Source organism: Hemiscyllium ocellatum (assembly GCF_020745735.1).
Source record: "Hemiscyllium ocellatum isolate sHemOce1 chromosome 27 unlocalized genomic scaffold, sHemOce1.pat.X.cur. SUPER_27_unloc_1, whole genome shotgun sequence".
NCBI classification, from domain to species: Eukaryota; Metazoa; Chordata; class Chondrichthyes; order Orectolobiformes; family Hemiscylliidae; genus Hemiscyllium; species Hemiscyllium ocellatum.
In genome coordinates, this window is record NW_026867476.1 from 3430585 (window position 1) to 3444708 (window position 14124).

Below are 14124 nucleotides of genomic sequence, written 5' to 3' on the forward strand. Positions count from 1 at the left end.
GGCTTGCTTTCACCCTGCTCCCAGACACTTGACCATTCATTATTCCAGAAGAGCTTAGTACCTTTGGTTCTTGTCCCTGTGTCTCTTAGCCCGCAGTAATAAACCGCGCTGTCAGAGAGTCGCACCTCACCTCTGTTGTAAATCCCCTTACTTTTCGAAATACATAGAAATGCAGGGAACTGGTTGCAAACATCTTCTGGTTTGAAATCCTCTCCATGTGATGGGATGTAAATCAAGAATACGGTAGATTCTCCACCGCCCGAACTTTACCGTTGAAATGAGTACAATCCAGGAGGGATCGAATATCTGAAGTGAATTATTACCGAAATTCCATCAATTTATGTCGCTGCAACCAGCTCCTGTGAGACCCAGTCTGTAAAACTAACACCTGCAGAAGTGTAGATGCCAACATCTTTGTTTTTAGTGTTACCCTTTGCAATCAATGTAATGGAGCACATTGCACATGGAAGGCCAGGACAAAGAAAGGTCGAGATGTCATTGCCACCTGTAAGGCAGAATTTTCACAGTGTGAGGAATGTACCTGTTCAGAGTTTTGCAGAAATGAAAAATGTGTAAATAGTAACAGATGATGTTGGCTTTCACTGCTGATAGTGAGTTTTAAAAAATGGAGGTGAAGCTGAAATGTTTAAACATAGAGCTGATGGTGTGTTTCAACAGATGGAGCTGAACCTGAATTCGTTTCGTGCAGGGCGAACAGTGTGTTTAAAAGAGGAAGCCGAAGATGAAATATTTTCTCTGAAACCATTTACGGTCTCGATTCACCGCTGGCAATGTCAATTGGGACACCCAATGAACTTATCAAAATTCGCCTTGAGTAACGCCAGGAACTGAAAGTCCAGGAAATTACTCAGATTACTGATCTACCATCGTTTCACAGAGTCAATGTTTGACATCGGGCCCTGATTGGCAATATATAATGTTGCTCTGACGCTGGTATCAAAGATTATCCATCAAAAATGTTGCTCACTGACGAAGAGGAATACTGACATAAGAACAGATCTTTTACGGAATGATAGGTTCAATACCAGTGAAAGTGATCATTTCGGGATGATGACATTAATACTGGGTTTTGATTATATGAACACATCACGATTCAGGTCTCAGGTCTGATTCTGTGAGAAACGTTGGGAGCATATACTCAGAGATGTCTGGAGATTGTAGACTCCACTGCCATGTCATTCAAATGCGTTTTCAATTTATTTTTCAGGGTTTTTGAGTTGTTCACACTGCAGCACAACACCATGAATCCCTGTCCAATCCAGTCTGGGGTGAAGGTCTGTGTGGAATTTGGATATTCTCCCTGTGCCTGATTGGATTTCCTCTGTGTGCTCTGGTTGCCTCCCACAGTCCAAAATGGGCAGATCAAGTGAATTGGAATTGCTAATTTGCCCGTGTTGTTTAGCGATATGTAAGCTCTGTCGACTGGCCATGGGAATTGCGGGATTGTGAAGCTGCAGTAGAAGACTGGGACTGAATAGGATGATCTTCAGAGTGTTTTTTTCGTTTAGATTAGATTCGCTACAATATGGAAACTGGTCCTCCAGTCCAAAAGGCCACACCGACCCTCCGAACCGAAACCCACCCAGACCCATTCTCTCACTCTGTATTTACCCCCGACTAATGCACCAAATACTATAGACAATTTAGCATGACCAATTAACCTGACGTGCACATCTTTGCATTGTGGGAGGAAACCGAAGCACCCAGAGGAAACCCACGCAGTCACTGGGAGAATGTGCAAACTCCACGACGCAGTCGCATGAAGAGGCAATTAAACCTGCGTTCCTGGCGCTGTGAGGCGGCAGTACTAACCACTGAGCCATCGTGCTTCCAGGTTTCAGAGTGCACTTGATTATCCCAATAGCCTGCTTCCAAACTGCAGGTATGCTATATCCTGCCACATTGTGTTCAAATGACGATGTTTGTGGGGCCCAGTACACAGTGATATCGCAGAGTGAACGATAGAGACCCAATAATATTTAAATTAACCACTTTCTTGTCTTGATCAAAATAAACTGGTCAGAGGAATCTGAAGAATCTTTCCCTTCACTCGAGTCAAATCTCTTTCGTAAATATGAGAAAGTAGCCTGGGAATGTATTTAATTGGGGAGTGGAAAATATACTGCAAAAACACATGAGTTGTGGAGTTTCAATGGGGAAGAATTGTTTGATGGGAAATGCACAACAGAAATGTTGACGATTTTCAAGAGCAGTTGTTGTCAGTGTTGGATAACTTTGTCCTGCTGAGACAAGTAATGTTTGATAAGGTAAAGGAAACTTAGATTTCAAGCGAAGAAGCGGTTCTCGATGAAAGGAAGAATTTAGCGAACTAAGGGTTGAGGAAATAATGATTTGCACAGCTTTCGAGGATGACAGAGTAGCTGGACAGATTTTAAGAATGGACTGAAGAGAGCTTTGATGGGCACAAAATAGCTTGAGCAGGAAGAAGTGGGAAACCCAAAAAGCGTTCTGCACTTATCTGAGGAATAAGAGAATGACCACAGAGAAGATAGGGCCGATCAGGGATAGTGGAGGAAAGTGATGCCTGGAGTTTGAAGGGGTAGGGTAGGATCAAAATGAGCTATTTGCTTCGATATTCAATAGTGAGAGGGACTTATTTGGTAGTGAGAACACTGTGGACCATTTTAATAGGCTTTTAATAGAATTGGCTAGCCGAAAGAAGACAATGAGTGGTCGTGGATGGGAAGTTTTCTACCTTGAGTTTGGTGACCATTGGTTTCCCGCAGGCATGTGTTCCTGAGCCTCTGCTCTTTGTGTGTTTTATAAATGAATTGGATGAAGAAGTGGAAGGATGGGTTACAAAATTTGCTGATCACACATATTTCATGGTTTTGTAGATTGTTTTGAGTGCTGTTGCAGGCGATAACAAGACATAAACAGGATGAAGAACTGGGCTGAAAAGTGGCAGACGGAGTTCAATCTGGATAAATGCAGTGACATATTTGCAATGTTGAACTTGAATGCTGAATACAGGATTAAATAAAAGATTTTGGTGGTGTGGAGGAAAAGTGCGATTTTGTGTACAGATACATAGATCCTTCAAAGTTTTCACACAAATTGGTACAGTTATTAAGAAGGCATACAGTGATCTGGCTTTTATTAACAGGGGGATTGAGCTTCAGAGCCATGATTAGACCACAGCTGGAATATTGTGTCCAATTCTGCGTGCCTCATTGTAGGAAAGATGAACATACTTCAGAGTAGGTGCAAAGGAGATATGTCAGGATTCTGCCTGGATTGGAGGGCATGTCTGATGAACGGAGGTTAGGTGAGATGGTGTTTTTTTCATTAGAGAGAAGAAGGAAGATTTGATAGAGGTGCACAAAGTGATGAGAGGCATTAATAGAGTAATAGCTTTTCCCCAGCCAGAAATGACTGAACGTGCTGTCATTATGTTTAAATGATTGGAGGAAGGTATAGAACAGACGTCATTGGTAGTTTCTTTAATCAGAGAATGGTGGGTGCGTGGAATGCACCACAACTATGGTAGTAGAGTCAGAGACATTAGAGGCATTTAATAACTGCTCGACAATCACATCGACGGCATTAAATTGAGAGATGTGTCAATTAGTTTGATGTTAGATTAAGATAAATTTTCAGAATAACATCGTGGGCTGAAGGGCCTGTACTGTGTCGTACTACCCTGTGTTCTTTGTTCGAAGTATCCTGATGTTTGGTCGCAAAAGTGCATGTTTTAAAAGAGAATTTCAAAAAAATATTTTTTAATATAATGGCTGTTCATCGTTCCGGGCCCTCCTTTTTCAGTTACTAATTCTGGTGGCTCTTGGATGAGTAATTATCGGCCAATCGTTGCTTTAAAAACGCATGAATGCATGAAACATATGTTTGTGAATATAACCTGAGAATCACCCACTGAACACTTCAGCTCACATCGCTGAGCAGCATAATCTTCCGCAATGGTAAATTATCGAGATTGCACATGGTTTCCAATTCCGTTGTAAACAGTTCATTGAAAAAAAAGTGTTTTCTAGTCTTCTTTGCAGATCCGACGCAAATTCCAATTATTAGGAAAAAAAGCATAGTCATTTCTCTGTGCTACGATCTGCCAGTCTTTTTCAGATAGCAACATCTATGCACCAATACTATTCCATGATGAACAAATGCAGGAATCTGATGAAGAAGTTATGCTTGAAAATGTTGATCCAGCTGCTCCTTCGACGCTGACTGACCAGTTGTACTTTTCCGGCATCACACTCTCTACAATCATTTTTTAAAAAATGACAGACATCAATACATGATCACTGACGCTGTTGATTTTAATTTCCACGGACCTCTGAACCAGTTCTTGAATAATCCATTCACTTACATTGTGTCTCTGAGAGTCTATGGATGCATCCTTGGGCATGTGTCTCTATCTCTTATTTAATTTCTGCATCATTTCCAACCATCTAACATTTATCTATCACGTCTGTTGGTTTCTCTGTGTTTCTGTCATAGCTGTCTTCACCTCTGATGACATTTCTTTATCGTTACCTGAGTTTCAACTTCATTCCATCTTCCTGTTATGTTCTTGGTGTCTCAATGCATTGAGCTTCACTTTGATTTGAGGGATGATAATTTTAAAACAAAATGGCTACAGACAGAAACTTTATCCTTAAGGATGCAGAAACAATATGGCAGAGCTGGATAGATACACTGATTGATTACAGGAAAGTAATCATAGAGGTTTTTTTCATTATTTATGCATGGGGTTGCCTGCGTTGATGGTTTCTTTTGCTTTTTCACGCATTAGAATGGCAACTGCATTGCTGTCGATCTGGTGTCACGTAGAAGCTTCAACAGACCAGGGAGAGCGTCAGTCTCCTTCTCTCAAGAAGTGTAGCCAACTCGATGGTTTTTCTTTCCTGGCTAATAAATATACGGTCATCATTTATTCCTAATATTAGATTTTATTTGCTCATTTATATTCCACCATGGCAAGGTTAGAATCTGCGTTCCGAGAAAAAACCTGGCCCTTTGAACAAATATTCCAGTCATCACACCACGTTATAGACACTATGAAGGTGGAACTGATATAAATTATGTCAGGGAGGCTGACAGGTCTTTTGGAAATTACGTAAAATTGATGTGAGAAAAAAAGAACTTGAGGTACTTTATTTTGAGACGACACTTTGTGGTGCCATATGGGTTTTTGTGTGAGGTGGAATTATTGGGATGGCTGGCGTAGCCACTTTTGAGGCACAAATTAAATTTGTAACAAGATAAACGGCAACAAAGTGAAGAACTGGTAAAACGAAAAAGGTGAGAACCTTTAACACAAGTCAACTGTGAAATTGAGGAATTGCTTATCAAGGATTGAAGCCAATGTATGTCAAAAAGGTTGGTGCTTTGGTTTAGTGATGATAGTGATCGTCTCAATACGTGTGAAGTGACTGAGAGCCAACTTTCCTTCTCATGCTTTCACAAAATTTCCACCGACAGGAACGCAGGGGGAACAGAGAGCCCAAGTAGGGAGAGTGAGGAATAAATAAACAAATGTCATCTGGACGAGCCGCAGTAAGGGGATGTGGGAGGGTGAACACAGACTGCAATTGCGCTTCTTATTGAGGAATACAAAATTGCAATCGTTGCACATTCTCTTAAGGCTCGACTGCAGTCAATTATCAGAGCTGCCAATAGGCTTTCTATCCCTTTGGTACTGGCACTACCTTTCCATACATTTCTGTAGCAAGTGATAACGGGACCAGTATACACTAAACTACTGTCGTGGAAAAGAAAGAGCACGAGAGATTTATTCCATTCTGCATTTAAAGAAATTGGTGAGGGTGGCGAAGGGGTACATCAAAAAGCTCATTAACTCCTTTCGAAACAAATTCTGAGATATTGCATAAATGAAGACGTTGTTGCAGGAACTGAATAACTGAAGTGTGTTGGTCGTCTCTTGGAAGATATACTGTGGGTCACTGAAATCTAATCCACCAAAGTAGCTCTCTGCTTTAAGCCGCATGTAGATGAAATGTCCGACAAGAGGGGCCCACAGGAGGAGGAAGCTGAGAGAGATGGCAAACAGTAGGATGATGGATCTCTTGCGGAGGGCCATCTCCGGGTCTTGTTGCTTCTCTGCACCCCGGAGCCTCCTCCGGGCTCTGTTGGCCACTAGGATCTGTCTTATGGTCAGGACGTTCAGCATCAGAATAACGAAAAATGGGAGAAAAGGGGTATAAATCTGAAAGAGCCAATCATAAGCCTGCCAAGCTGGCCAGACGTAGAAGTTGGCTTTGACGTTGCAAAACCACGATACCCCATCTAAGATGTATAAGGGTTCGTAGATAAAGTAGTGTGGAATGTTCTTGACGCAGCACAGAGCACAGACAATTCCAATGACCAGAGACGCAGTTTTCTCTGTGCAGTATCTGGTCTTCAGCTTCTGGCAGCAGATGGTCACGAAACGGTCGATGGTAAAAGCGCCTGTTAGCCAGACCGAACAATCCCGCGTGGCATAGACCAGTACGACGCTGAGAGTGCACACAGGAGTGGTCGACACGACACTTTCCCGGAAATAGATGCGGCTGATTCGATTGAGGATTACCGCAGTGATGATGACAAAGAAATCAGTCACTGCTATAGCCACCAGGTAGAAGGTGATGCATCGGGAGAGATTGCACCGTCCTCGAGATAGAATTAGGATTGCCAACAAATTGGCTGTGAGAGATCAAAAGAGAAAGATACCACTGAACTTAATCAAAACACTGTATGCTGCCTTTTTCAATCTTTTATGGAACAACTTTAACACACCAGTTTTCCACTTTCAGTCTCTGTCTATCCAAAAACCATTGACAAGCATTGGACATTCAATACAACATTATATATCTCTCAATGTGAATCGTCCCAGGAATAGATTTTGTTGGCTCGTTACTGAGCTACAATACTCCAGTAGCTATTGTCCAATTCAGGATAAATGCAATAATGTGGTTCCGATGAACGTATTCATACTAAACCCCGGACACGCTTCAACCCATAAATGTTTCCTCACGTTGACTTTTCACTAGTGGTGTCCCACCCATTACAATTCTCATCATTTGAATCTTCAAAAGCTCCAGAGTCTTGCTTCGTCCATTCCCGCAATCACACACAACTCTTTGTAATCACAAGTTAACTTTATTTGTATCTCCCGTGTATGCCTCAAATTGGTATTTCTAACTGTGTCAGTTCTAGGTTTACATAATAAAGCTCTAAACTCTGGAATTATTACGGCAGATCTTCGCTTCTACTCCCTTCTTTCAGACGTTCCTTTGATCGACCATTTTTTTTGCAAAATCTCATATCTCACGAAATTGCATTAATTTACTAAAGCTGTTCTAGTGTTTGCTATGGGCGGTGTTGTGGCTCGAGATGATGTGTACTTTCTAATAATTGTGAGGAATGTTGTTTTGGCTAATTATTCCAAAAACATATCGAGAGCATACGAATCCTTGCAAAAGAGAAGCAAATTAATGACAGTTTTTAAATCTTGCATCTCCGCTGACGTCTTTGACACTAAACTTCAGTTAATTCCGACGATCACATTAACAATGACTCTATTCACTATGGAAAATAAATCATAGACAGAGATTGCAATAAGCCCATGCAAAAAGGCATTGTACCACATTATGGTCAACAATTAAAGAATGGACTACAACGCTGAAAAGCTTTTACTGTTTTGCAGTGGAACTTAAAATGCATCAGTATTACAGTTTAATGTTCATGCATTATGGAGGACACATCAGAGAAGCGCTTCACAGGAGGATCCCAAGCACTGAAGATGACACCTAGACAGGGGACGAAAGGTCTGCAACACAAATTCCCAGCACGGTGAACAGAACCACAACAACGACTGCCAGAGCTACAAATCTTCCCCCAAACTTCATGCATATTCATTCATCCCAGTTCGTAGTTCAGCAGACAATAAGCCATTTTTCTATGAGTACACATCATGGAAAATTCAGGAACGTATTTTTCATTCATACATGAGAAATTGTCAGTACTGAACGATGATATGACACAGCACAGATAGTATCCCGTCATACGCACTGAACATCATTTGATATCTGTTAATGTTGCATGTTGGAAAAGTTCAGCTATATCCTGAATGGGAAAGGAATGTATTTCAGGAAACACAGAATAAAAAATATACTTTTCATGTGAATCAGTGACTTACCAGGGGCGCCAATAGCAGCGAGAATTGAATAGGAAACGACGAAGAAGGGGGCAATGACTGGTTCGTGCATCGTCGTTCAGAAACTGCAGGAGTTGTTGTCGCTGTGGAGGTTTGCTCTGCGACACATTTAAATGCAACCTCATCCATTCAGATTGATAATCTCTAGGGGGGCAATTAAATTACAAGATGAATCTTGCTGACAATTCCACACACAATGAGATTACCTCACTCCTTCATGCCTTTCAACAAAGTGGACGATTTCAATTCACTTTGGGACAGGCTCGTAATAATTTTAGTGGTTCGTCTGTTCTGGACTGGGCCAGACCCCTCAAAATATTCTAAAGCAGAAAGCCCAGACCATACCTTTCTTATTTGTTTCGGTAAGTGTACAATGAAAATTCACCGGAGGAACTGAGCTAGATTGACTACTAGGTTTTAAAACGGACAAAAATTAGTTCACAAAATTGCAGTTTGAAACATGAAGAACCGAATACAGAATTACCCATAAAACTTAGACTATCCAACTAGACTTAATTCTGCTGTTCCGAAAATGCACAACCGACCTAATAAATAAACCCCTTAAACACAGAGTTAAAATGACAAAGAGGTTTCATGATCGAAGGTGAAGTGCAGAAGTAGAGAGAGAAATTCCAGTCTCAATTGACTGACTTCAGCAGCCTTTCTTCACACTGCTGAACTGAACTACGCAGCTAGATCGCTGGCCACACTCCCTTGACTGTACAGGTTACTTCTAAATCAGAAAAGCGTTGCCGTGACGACCCATTTGTTTACAGATAAGCAAAAAGGCCTCCCAACACATTTTTTTACCTCTCTATCAACCCAGCCGATTCAGTGTCTGGACTTTTTACACAACCCTTCCAAAAATAAATCAAGGACACATTATCCTTGAGAAAAGGAATAGCTGTTAGAAAAAGAAACGGTTTTGTATCTCCTTCCATCTGAAAAAAAAATTTCAAGATGGCTTAATGCTTAAAGCACCGAGAAAAAAAACTTGTTTTGTGCGGGAAATCCCGCATGTATACTACACTGATTTTATATATATATATATATATATATATATATATGCAAACATGCACAGCCACACTTGAATTCAGGCCGTGGCATACCCACCACCAAATGTTTCCATATGTTATTCGAGTCTCAACAACATATTGGCAATCACGTTTTTGCAAACTGCTGCAGGCACAATTGTCAAATTGAATGGCTGTAACCACAAGCTCGAACTAAACAATCTGGCAATTTTTGTCCTGAAATTTGTGCACAAATGTCAACGGGTTATGATCAGTGTGCACGATTATCAGGTGCGCTGCTGGTCATATATACACTGAAATGTTTCAATGCCAACGCGCAGGTCAAATTCTCTTTCTCAGCTGTTGAATATTTTTGTTCATGAACATGGATGCTCTAAGAGACATACCCAATGGATCTTTCTTTCCTCTCATCATCATCCTGCAGAGGTATCGCACTGACACCCACACCACCGGCATCAACAGCCGCCTTGAAAGGTTTTGTGTAATCAGCTGTGACTAATAGTGGGGCAATGGGTGACACAGTTTTTAGACAGCCAAATGTCTTTTGACACTCTGTTTTCCACTGAAATGTCTTGACCTTTTTGGTAACAATTCAGTGAGTGTAGCCGTCACACTTCGAACATTTGGCAAAACGTTTCTGTTATATCCACTCAACGTCAGGAACTCTTTTCCTCGAAGGCGTGGGAAATTCCCAATTACTTTCTTTTTCACACCCCGTGCGGCCATTTGTTCGTGTCTAATAACATGGCCCAAGAACGTGGGCTTGGGCTTTGGCAACTTTTCTTTTAGCTCGGTTTACCATTAAACCTGCCTGCTGATGTCGATCGAACAAGTTCAATAAATGCTGCAAACGTTCCTTCCACGAGTGACCAAAAATCGCCATGTCATCAAAGTACACCACACATATGAGCAATTCGGCAATGGCCTTATTAGTTAGTTTCTGAAATGTGGCCGGAGCATTTTTCATACCAAATGGCATGAGTTTAAACTGATATATCTATCTGACATTACGAAAGCCAAAATTGCCTTTGGGTTTCTGACAAATGTACCTGCCAGCAGCCTCTGAGCAAGTCCAACTTAGCTCAATAATTTATCCCAATTTTTGACAACTTCCTCATGGTCCAATTTGATTTGAGGAATGTCTAATTCAGAGACATTAACTTAGTTTTTCCTTCTTGGTTCTAATCATTAACACCATCTCCTCTTCCTTTCCTTCCCTGTCAAAATACCTTTTGAGCATATTCACATGATGCACTTGGCAAAATTTCATCCTGTCTCGAGTTCCTATCAAGTAGTTACCTCACTTAATTTCCTCTCTGTTTGATAAAGTTTACGAAACCTTCCTGTTAAAGGTTCACCTATTACTGGAATTAACACTAATACCTTATCCCCAATGGCAAAATTGCGAAATTTAATATATTGTCCACGTTCTGCTCTATTGTATGCTGCGATATTTTCAAATGCTGTTTCGCCAACTCCCCAGCTCTCTTCTCTTGTCCTGGAAAATTTGACACATCATCCAGATGTGTGGTCTCTGAATTCTGATTAACTGTCCTTTTGCTTCATGCCCTAGAAATACTTCAAATGCACTGCATTTGTTCGATACTTTTGGTACACCTCTGACCATAAAAAGCACAAACAGCACTCCCCGATCCCAATCATCTGGATAATCCTGACCATAAACCATCAATATGGTATTTAATATTTGATTCCACCTTTCTAGCACTCCCTGCGATTCTGGATGGCAAGCAATAGATTTAGATTTTTTAATTCCCAAGTTGTTCCATAAACTCATTGAATATTTTGGACGTGAAGTTTGACCCTTAATCTGACTGAATCACTATTGGTTGTCTGTATCTAATAAACAAAAGAAGATTTAATTCTTCTTCAACTCTTCTAGCTGTGATATCACGCAATTTGACGACTTCAGGAAATCCAGTCGATGCATCCGTTATTGTTCATCAATACTGCTTCACACTTGTTGTTTGAGGTAGGGGATATCTGACATCATTTAAAACTCTCGTGAACGGTTCCTCAAATGCTGGAATAGATATTAAAGATACAGGTTTTATTTTTGCTTGTGGGTTTCTGATTAGCTGATGTGCACATATGCCACGCCTAGAAAGATTCAACTGCATCGGCCAGGCCAGTAAAAGTGTCTTTGAATTTTACTTATTCTGCATTTTCCACACTCTTTAATGACCTCCAACTGGCAGCTCAAGTGCCACTCGCAGCACCCTCTTTCTATACTCAACTGCCAATACAATTTGAAGATACTGCAGCACTTGATTTTTATACCGAAGTCTGCCTTTGTTGTGGCTTCTATTTTCCCCTTCAGTTGTAAATCCAGGAATTCAAAAAAAGCCTGAACATTCGATGCCTGCTATAATTGTCCTGAATATTCTCTGAAACATCAGCACCTGCCAGTTACAGAAGGAGGCTTTCAGTCTCCAGCAGCACTACTGTCCCTGAACTGAGGGATTAGGTTAATCAGATTGCTCTGAACTCCCAGAAACGTTGCATATGTGCATATTTCGAAAATGGGAAAATACCCTTTGAAAATGAGATTTAATCTGCCCCAGCTTAGATTTTGGAAGTGGCAATATGCAGATTGTTCTTCCAGAGAGTGGGACCACCAGTTTGGAACTTTTGTGACTCTATGTCTCTAATGCTATAATTGTAAGGCTTTTCTATAGTGAGTTTAACAGTGTGAGAGTATGTCAGTATGATTATGAGAGAGTGTATGCGAAGATGAGAGCTGGTCTGAGATTAAATTTGACAGTGTGAGAACGAGCGTGAATGAAAGAGAATTTGTGAGTGTGAAATAAGGAGAGTGTGCATATACGTGTGAATGAGTGTGAGCTTTTCCGAGAGTAAATTTAACTAAGAGAATGTGAGAAAGAAACACTGCATCTAAGTATGAGTGAAAGTTTGAGAATGAGTTTAACAGTGTCAGAAAGAATGAATGTATTCTTTCTCCACACTTGCTGATGGATCTCTGAATTCATACTGGTGAGTGACGGCTCGCTTTATCTGATCATAGGAAGTGTTTTCTCGATTCACCTGACTGTGTGCACATTTACTGGCCAACACCAATAATAGACCTTTTAAATGTCCTGTTCAAAATAACAGCTGAAAAGAAAACCTGCTGAAAAAGATGACACAAACAAACATTAGACTGGAGAGAGGCAGTTCACCTTCTCCCACCGTGGGAGAGAGTTTACCCAGTCGTCAAATTTCGTGAGACGTCAGCGAGTTTACCAGTGATGGAAACGTTATTATTACGTGCAGCCACAGTCAGTATTGAAAAAAAAATGTTTCTGGGTGCAGGGAAATTTACTACGACTTAATGCCATGTTCAGATAATCGGATTGAGGATGTTTTCCCTCAATGGAATTCCGTCTTTTGTTCCCCTTATTTTGAGCAGACAATTAAAGTAGTTTTTGGCAAATATATGAAACAGAGGGTTCCACAACTCGTGATGTATCAATCAAACATCTTCAGCTATAAATAATGTATTCAAAGCTTATATTTAAAGACTTATCAACAGGAAGTCCACACTGGATTGAGCAGAACGTCTCCAAAGTGACATAATTTTCATTCAGAAGTGGAATAGTGAAATCACATCTGGAAGGGTCTTTGGCAATTGACAGTTTGTTAAATGTCAACATGTGTTATCCAAACCCCTTAGAACTAATTTCTTCTTCAATCAAACCATCAGAAAAATTCTCCATATAATCACCCCAGAACTTCCACTTGCTGAGGAGATAAACGAGTATGGAATTCAAATGCAAACAGATTAGTCATGATTTTATTTAACGCAGGAAAAGTAGGGTTTCATTCCATTCCTATTTCATATGTTTCCATGTATATAAGGGAATTAGGCAATGGTCAAATCCAATTTTCTACCTCCGACATCATAAATTTAAAAAGCATATACAAATGCGGCGGCACGGTGGCACAGTGGTTAGCACTGCTGCCTCACAGCGCCAGGGACCTGGGTTCAATTCCCGACTCAGGCGACTGACTGTGTGGAGTTTGCACGCGTGTCTGCGTGGGTTTCCTCCGGGTGCTCCGGTTTCCTCCCACATTCCAAAGATGTGCGGGTCAGGTGAATTGGCCATGCTAAATTGCCCATAGTGTTAGGTAAGGGGTAAATGTAGGGGTATGGGTGGATTGCGCTTCGGCGGGTCGGTGTGGACTTGTTGGGCCTGTTTCCACACTGTAAGTAATCTAATCTAAACAAAAACAGTTAATAGTGTTCCTGTGTCTGACCAAGAGTCTAGAATTTAAGGAGGTGTTGAAAATTCATGAAGTCGATGCAGGCAGCCATTCGCCCCTCAAAAGCTCGAAGATATTATTTCCCTAAATATTTGCTTGTGACATATGTAACCTGTTCAGGATATAAAGGTTCTGGCAGGGAGTGAACTTGTGATGAATTTGAGGAGAATAAGAATGAAAAGACATTGCTGGGCTCATGGAACGTGTTGATCATTCTAATTATTCAAAAGTCTTACACATCCAAAATGCAAGTGGTGGTAGAAGATAGTTTGCGTGACTGGAGACTAGTGTTTTACGTCAGGGTTCAATGCTGAGTTCCTTATTGGTCGTTGCATATACGATCTGTTTCAATGAGAATATGGCAGGAGAGGTGGGGTGGCGGACAAGGTAACAATGCTTGCAATGATTGAAAACTTAGCCAGGTGATTGACAGCAAGGATGACTGTCATCGGTTACAGGCGGTTGTAAACAGTTTAGTAATGTGGCAGATCAGTAGCAGATGGAATTTAGTCATGATAATAGTGAAGTGATGCATTTCAAAAGAAGCAAAAAAAGGGATTATTAAATGAATTCTAACAAACTACGAAATTC

At 40.9% G+C, this 14124-nt stretch overlaps 1 protein-coding gene across 1 annotated transcript; it reads right to left on the reverse strand.

Moving 5' to 3' along the window:
• Positions 1-5794: 5794 nt before the first annotated feature.
• On the reverse strand, positions 5795-8270 carry LOC132807078 (probable G-protein coupled receptor 139). The gene is made up of 2 exons (XM_060821379.1): positions 8201-8270; positions 5795-6705 (listed from the first exon to the last, which is right to left on the reverse strand). Exons 1-2 carry the CDS (start codon positions 8268-8270, stop codon positions 5795-5797), a joined length of 981 nt encoding a protein of 326 aa, XP_060677362.1.
• Between the last annotated feature and the right edge of the window lie 5854 nt (positions 8271-14124).

Excerpts from the sequence above, each read along its gene's own strand:
- LOC132807078 (XM_060821379.1), bottom strand. The coding sequence starts at position 8,270 with ATGCACGAACCAGTCATTGCCCCCTTCTTCGTCGTTTCCTATTCAATT. Across the intron at positions 6,706-8,200 it reads CGCTGCTATTGGCGCCCCTG|CCAATTTGTTGGCAATCCTA; the intron begins GTAAGTCACTGA and ends GATCTCTCACAG.